A 7,646-nucleotide genomic window follows, 5' to 3' on the forward strand; every position below is an offset into this window, starting at 1 on the left:
TCTTCCTAAGTGCTTTTACCATTTTTAAAGTGGTATTTTTAAACACCCACTGGTGCTATTTCAGGAACCCTTAGCGTGGTTACAAGACACTTTGTTTTAGCTCTGAAGTACAGAGGTGAAGAGGCCTTGTGGATTGCCTTTAATATTGTACCCTTTTAAAATGTCCTGTTTAGATCGTTAGATCGTCGTTTAATCTAGATGTAGAGAGACCTAAGAAACGGCTGAAACGGTGGAAACCTTTAAACGTGAACTTAAAACATACCTCTTTAATCTCGCCTATCATTCTCTGTAATGTTGATATCATCATGGTATGGATTTTCATACCTCTGAAAAATCAGTGTCAAATACAAGTGTTTGTAACCCCCAAGCACCCCCATTTTCTTCTGTGAAGCGAATTGTGTTACCTCCTGGTATGAAATTGTCAGGGATAAGACCCTCAACAGTTAGTTAGCAGGTTAAAAACACTACCCAGCATGTAAGTGAACTGGACGGTTTTCGAACGGGCCCCGACGGAGACAGACACCTTAAGTCTGTCTGACGTGCCATGCTGAAAACAAGTCCTTTTATTCAAACAATGTTTACACAGTATGACAGTCAAGACGCTGGGATGCACTTAGGATACCTTCAGCTCAGCTGAATTCTACTTCTGCTTAGCAACGAGTCATTTCACAACCCGCTCTCCCTTCTTATCTTATGTAAAACATATACGTGAGGTTTCTGGGTTAACATTCTTGACTCTGCTAATTGTCTTCCAAAGTCCAATCTACATGGAGAAGCAGGGCACACAGCATTTTGGAACAAACCTTAAAACAAAAGATATTCATGATAAAATATACTAATACTTTCTTTAACAGAAATGCGCCGTATAAATAAAGTTTGATTTTGATGATTTGATTTGATTTGATTTAGAGGGTAGATCACTGGGATGAGGCAAAAGAGGTGGTGGAAAGAAGATGAAGAAAACCTTAGAGTTCAGGAGTAGTTTACATTTCATTTACATTTAGCAGACGCTTTTATCCAAAGCGACTTACATATGTGCGACTTACAATGTATACACATTTTACATTTACACTGATGGCACACTGCACATCAGGAGCAATTAGGGGTTCAGTGTCTTGCTCAAGGACGCTTCGACAGGGAATCGAACTAGCAACCTTCTGATTACTAAACGACTTCTTTACCTTCTGTACCACTGTCGCCCCTATGTGTGCTATGTAGTTTTCATAATAACCCTACAAATAGAAGGGATTGCAAGAATGAAAGCAAATGATGGATGATAGATGCTGGACGAGTGTTTCAACAGTGCATAACCCCCCAAGGGTTGGCATTAGTTTATCTGAGGTAGCAATCACTGCTAGAATACACTCAAGCGCTCAAACAGCCACACACACACACACAGGCTAACCTGCACACATGTCTTATTCATTAAGTAGAATAAAACACATATATGTACACAGTAGTTTTCCTTTAACTGATGCACGATGCACACACATTGGAACATATATGTAACTTGTGCATACATCCATCGCGCGCACAAACACGCACGCACGCACGCACGCACGCACGCACGCACGCACACACACACACACACACACACACACACACACACACAGGACCAGGAGGCTGACACTGGGCTTCAGATGAATTATCCTCTCCCTCTTTCATCACAGGGCCTCTCAGCTGGCTGTCAGAGTCACCTATTTATACCTCCAAGAGCCAAGCATCGCCTAGACAGAGCTGTTCCTCAGGACTTTACCGTTAGTGTGCCCACCCACACCTTCACACACATACACACACACACACACACACACACACGCACACACACACACACGCACACACAGACACACACTCACACACACGCACGCATGCACACATAGCTGGATCTCTTTCTTAGTACCTTATCGTTAGTGTGCCCACCCACCCCACCCCTTCACACACACACACACACACACACACACACACACACACACACACACACACACACACACACACACACACACTTCACACACATTCCTACGCTCAATGGAAAAACCAACACAGTCCACCCATCACTCTGTTTATGCCTCCACGACACACAGCTCTTAACATCCAGCGCCAGTCCTGAGCTTAAGTGCACGTATGTAAATGTATATACTTGGGCAAAGCACTGTGTTGTTTTCTCTTTCTCTCTCTCTCTTTCTTTCTTTCTTTCTCTTTCTTTCTTTCTTTCTTTCTTTCTATCCCTCTCTCGCTCTTCCCTCAAGTGCCCGTATCCCTTTCCACCACTTTTGGGCCATGGGAGTTGGGAGAGATGGAGGGGTTGCGTAAGTGTTTTATTTAAAGAGCCGTTGCGTAACTGACAGAGCGAGATCAGACTGGTACTTTCCTCCAGTGCAGCGTGGCACCGCCACATCACTGATCTGGAGTTAGAATCGGCCCGCTGGATGCAAGCAGGAGTGGAGGCCGAGATGACCTGGGGCCAGTGGACGAAGAGTGCTGGAGTCTCACTTAACGGGGTCAGATCAGGGCAGCGCAACTTACAGTTTTTCTCGATTGATTACATTCAAAAACTGGAACTTATGGCACAATGACCACAACCTGTAACTCATGTGCCAACTCCCTAAACCAATTCTGCTAAACTATAAGCACAATTATGTGCTTTAGACACAAATTTCAATTGTTAACCGCACTTTCTTCAAAACACAACACACAATTATGTGCTTTAGACACAAATTTCAATTGTTAACCACACTTTCTTCAAAACACTAAACACCATCCTCTCTACTTTGCACACTTCATCAATGCCAAAACCTCCTTGTGTTCAGACAGAACACACTGCTATTCAATTGGCAAAACTTCCATTTCAAAGGCTGTTGTGCAATTTGAAATCAAAGCTTTAGCAATATGATGGCCACAGGTTAGCTCCTGGTTTGGAGAACAATTGATGGCAACATTGAAGTGAGAGGTGATCAGAAAGGCAGAGGAGTGAGAGTAAGAGGAGGAGGAGGAGGAGGAGGATGAAGAGGATGAAGAGAAAGAGCAAGAAGGAGAGCCATTATCTCTGATGAGATTCGGGCCACTGTGGTCAACCATATGGTCAACCATGGTTTGACCATCCAGGAGGCTGGCCAGAGGGTTCAACCAAATATAAGCCGCTTCTCAGTTGCATCCATTCTCTGGACATTCAGAAGAGGGAATAGGTAAGAAACACTACTATGACAGGAAAACACTAGTTTGAATGCCTTATCAGGAGCATAGTATTCTTGTATTTTCCATTGTACTGTATCTGTAAAATTACGTAAACAAATACAAAGTGCAACCATTGATGACCAAGACATATTCCTAAACATCAATACAGTGAGCCTAGCCACAGTGGACTGTGTTCTAAGGCGGAACACCTTGAGAATAAAGCAGGTGTACAGGGTGCCTTTTGTCAGAAACTCCGACAGTCAAACAGTTATGCTATGACTATGTGCAAGTAAGTCATATACATTTTCACAACTGATTGCGTCCTATCAGCACTGACACATTACTGTACTGTATTGTAATCCAATCCAATGTTACAGTTTTTCTCGATTGCTTACACACATGAAGCATGCCTCGTTTTCTCAAAACTCTAAACACAAATCCCTAAACCACTCACACAAAATGCAACAACATTCACAACACTGTGTAGGTGTATTTCTGATAGCACATTGTCAATATTGTCTTGAGCTAGAACAGGATGCAGTAGTTTTTTGTCCTTTTTTATTTTACATTTTCTTTCTTTTTTTTTTTACTGTACTGGCCTATATCCTATTGTTTGTTCTGTGCAAATCATTTACACATTCATTTGTGTTTGCTGTGATGTATAGGCTACAGCACTTTTGGAAAAAAATAAAGAAATATTTTAGTTGTTACTGTATATTTGTGTGTTGTTTTATATTTGCGTAAAAACATTATGCAGTTATATTTTACTACAGGAGTAAGCGTATAGTAACATAATGTTCCTGATAAGGCCTTCATACTGGTGTTTTCCCATTTCATAGTAGTGTTTTCCATTGAGCACATCAGTGTTCAATCGATGCTTAGAATGTCTACTCATATAATGGGCTGTGTTTTTCATTAGAAAACAAAGTACCCTTTTGAGGTGACATAACACTGTTTTGAAAGCAAAGTTGCCTTTTGCAGGATGTATAAAGGGTTTTGCATTTTGTGTGAGTGGTTTTGGGATTTGTGTTTAGTAACTGTAAAGCTCACCAATCCATGATCCACCACTGTAGCCTCGCAGTAGAAGCAGCATAGACCCCACTGTGGGAGCTGTCTGTCTGAATGAGCTGTCTGTGTGTATTTATAGTCCTGTCCCTCATAGTGTAGCACATACGAGGGATTAAATGCCCTGATGGCGACACAGTGACTGCACACTACTGCACATTAGCTATGTTCATGCATGAGGAAGCGCACCACTCATTTCACCTCGACTCACTAAAATGTCATGTATACTCTGTCATGCTGTAGGTGAATTCAATTCCAACCGCATTCCCTGTATCATATTAGTTTTCGGTTCAGGTGGAGTATATGTGTCTCTGTGTGTGTGTGTGTGTGTGTGTGTTGAAGGGGCGAGAGCAGTTATGTGTGAGTGTGTGTGTGTGTGTGTGTGTGTGTGTGTGTGTGTGTGTGTGTTGTGTGGAAGGGGCGAAAGCAGTTATGTGTGTGTGTGTGTGTGTGTGTGTGTGTGTGTGTGTGGAGCAGTTATGTGTGAGTGTGTGTGGGTATGCCTGTGTGGGTACCGCTGGCTTCTTGCCTACTATACACCTCCCTAGAGAAACTTTCTTGATTTCGTTTCCACGCTCATTTAACACTTCCCCTAATAAACTATCCAGCTAACACACACACACACACACACACACACACACACACACACACACTTAAAGCACAGTGGCCCTATCTTGCACCTCTGCTCCATTTAATTGTTTATTGACATGACGATTTGTAAACAGGAGTGCGTTTCCATTAAGTGTGATTGTCTAATTGTCCCTCCATCAACCACCACCACTCCTCATTAAACAGTACTGAGGCCAGAGAGCTTTTATCCACACTAATTACACACGTTTTTAATCTCAGCTGAGCTCCACTGAAGATTTGCCCCTGGTTTTGTTTTGTGTTGAAGCATCCGTCTTCTCATGTTGTTGTTCTTGTTGTTTTTTTTTTTGTAGTTGTTGTTGTTGATGTTGGGGTGGATGCAGAGGCAGATGGACACACGACAGTGATGGATTCAGTCATGACCAGGTCCTCATGCCCAATACCTCTTTTCTTCGCTTCCAACTGGCCCCTGAGTTAACTGGGCGGAGGTGACTCATAAATATAGTCAAGCCTCCATAAAAAGGTTGATAGATGATGAAACACACACACACACACACACACACACACACACACACACACACACACATATATATATATACAGAGAGAGAGGGGAAGAGAGGGAGAGGTATTGTCAGCATAATTAATATCGTTACTGACAGATGTGTGGTGAACACAGCTTTGACTTTTAAAAGTATGGTAACATTGCCTAACTATGGTCAAAGGCGAAATCTGTGTGTGTGTGTGTGTGTGTGTTTGTGTTAGTGTGTGTCTGTGCGTGCGTGTGTGTGTGTCTGTGCGTGCGTGCACGCATTACTTAACACATATGCATACATTCAGGTATTTTCCATGTTCAAAGCATCATGTGTTTTCATTCTACTCTGCTCCTTTGTTCTTTCCATCCACTCCTCTGATGGTCTAAAGAGCTGGCGGAGCCCCAGCGGCAAGTCCTATTACAAGTGCTCCTGTTTACAGGCACACACCCTCAGCAGGTCTGAGCAACAACCAGCGGGGCCTAATGAAAAACTTCACCTGCATCTGTGGGTGCTTAGAAGGGCCACGTGCTGCACAGCATGGTCACAACAGAGAGTGGGAGTGGAGGAGTGGGGAACAGGAGAAGGTTCTAGAAGCAGTAGAGAGGGATACAGAGGAGTAGCAGGAGGGGACGAGGAAAACGGTGAGCATATTATGATGGAGATGAAGCTCCAGTCTGTCAGACAGTCTGCCACAACACACAGCACACACACACACCACACACACACACACCACAGGGAGACACTCTTCCAGACATGCTCTAATAATCCTATCCAGTCCCCTGCCCGCAGTGCTCAGTTACAGTAGGCTGTTTGCGTGAAGTATGTTAAAAACATGAAGTTAACCTGACACACGTGCCCAAAGGCATCTGTAAACCAGGGTCTCTATAAACAACAATACACAAGATTCCAGAGATATTACAACTCTGAAGTTGGCCTGGTCATGTACTCTTGGTTGTACTAGTTAGGCTTGGTATTGAAGCTCTGCTGTACACAATAGTATTGTATGTGATGTTTATAACATTATATATAATATATATATATATAATTCCATAGAAGAGAGGAGAAAGAGAGAGAAAAAAGAGAGAGAGAGATGGGGGAGAGAGGGAGGAGAGAGAGAAGGGGAACGAGAATGGGGGCGGACAGTGGTACAGGAGGTAGAAGAAAGTCGTTTAGTAATCAAAGGTTGCTAGTTCGATTCGCCTGTCGAAGCGTCCTTGAGCAAGAGCACTGAACCCCTAATTGTCCTGATGTGCAGTGTGCCATCAGTGTAAAATGTAAAATGTGTATACATCCTTGTAAGTCGCTTTGGATAAAGCGTCTGCTAAATGACTAATGTAAATGAGAAGACAGAGGGGCAGAGAGAAAATATTAGGCTCACCATTGCAGAGATATGAGCATACCACAACCCTGGCAGACAACACACACACACCCTCCTCATTTTCACTTCTATAACAAATATATAATTGTTATAAACATCACATACAATCACTTTTTGTGTACAGCAGAGCTTCAACACCAAACTATATATACATAAATAGAACCACCAGAAGCTCCAAGTCAAAGAGTGTTTGACTGACACCCAGGAGGCCCAAAGGTGACAGGTTGAGCAGAGCATATACATGGACTGGAGAGGTTTTGTTTTGCCGATCTCAAATCACCGAGGGCTGCAGGTCTTGCGTAATGTCACTTTAATCGAATTTGAGCTATTCGATGATTGACAGTTTGGTTTGCCTGACATGGAGACACAAGCAGTGGTACAGCGGAAGCAGTTTTGCTTTTATTACGTCAAAGAAGCTGTTACACTGTAATGAATCCATGCCCATCCATGATGTCCATCAATATTCCCGACTGTTCCTTTCATTCCCGGACATGTACTGCTTACTTGCTTACTTACCTGCATAGTATGGACTTCTGAGGGGTCACCTGTGCGTACTGTTTACTTGCTTACTTACCTGCAAGAGTATGGACTTCTGAGCGGTCACCTTGTGCGTACTGTTTACTTGCTTACTTACCTGCAGAGTATGGACTTCTGAGCGGTCACCTGTGCGTACTGTTTACTTGCTTACTTACCTGCAGAGTATGGACTTCTGAGCGGTCATCATCGTGCTCATAATTAATCTCCGTGGTGATGAGTGTCTTAGCACCGTGTGAAAGGGTTAAACATTTCCACTGGGGATAAGGGGGACGCAGCGGAGGTTTATTTTGGGACTGTTTGCTAAGGAATGCCTGTATATTTGAAAAATGGAAATTCGGCGGGAAAGAGGGAGGGGGATGAAGCAGTAGGGAGAGGGA

The 7,646-nt window shown here is 43.2% G+C and overlaps 1 protein-coding gene across 2 annotated transcripts in view; it reads left to right on the forward strand.

Annotated features, from left to right (window-relative positions):
• The window catches only part of LOC122131119 (calcipressin-2-like), a 33,749-nt gene that overhangs the window by 21,187 nt on the left and 4,916 nt on the right, over positions 1-7,646 (forward strand). Inside the window, exon 4 of one of the 2 annotated variants that reach the window (XM_042706037.1) lies at positions 1,671-1,757. The exons of the other annotated variant lie outside the window; for it this stretch is intronic. Coding sequence (XP_042561971.1) covers positions 1,671-1,757 — 87 coding nt within the window. The remainder of the gene's footprint in view (positions 1-1,670; positions 1,758-7,646) is intronic. 2 annotated transcript variants of the gene reach the window in all.

This window comes from Clupea harengus, unplaced genomic scaffold (genome assembly GCF_900700415.2).
Source record: "Clupea harengus unplaced genomic scaffold, Ch_v2.0.2, whole genome shotgun sequence".
Lineage (NCBI taxonomy): Eukaryota > Metazoa > Chordata > Actinopteri > Clupeiformes > Clupeidae > Clupea > Clupea harengus.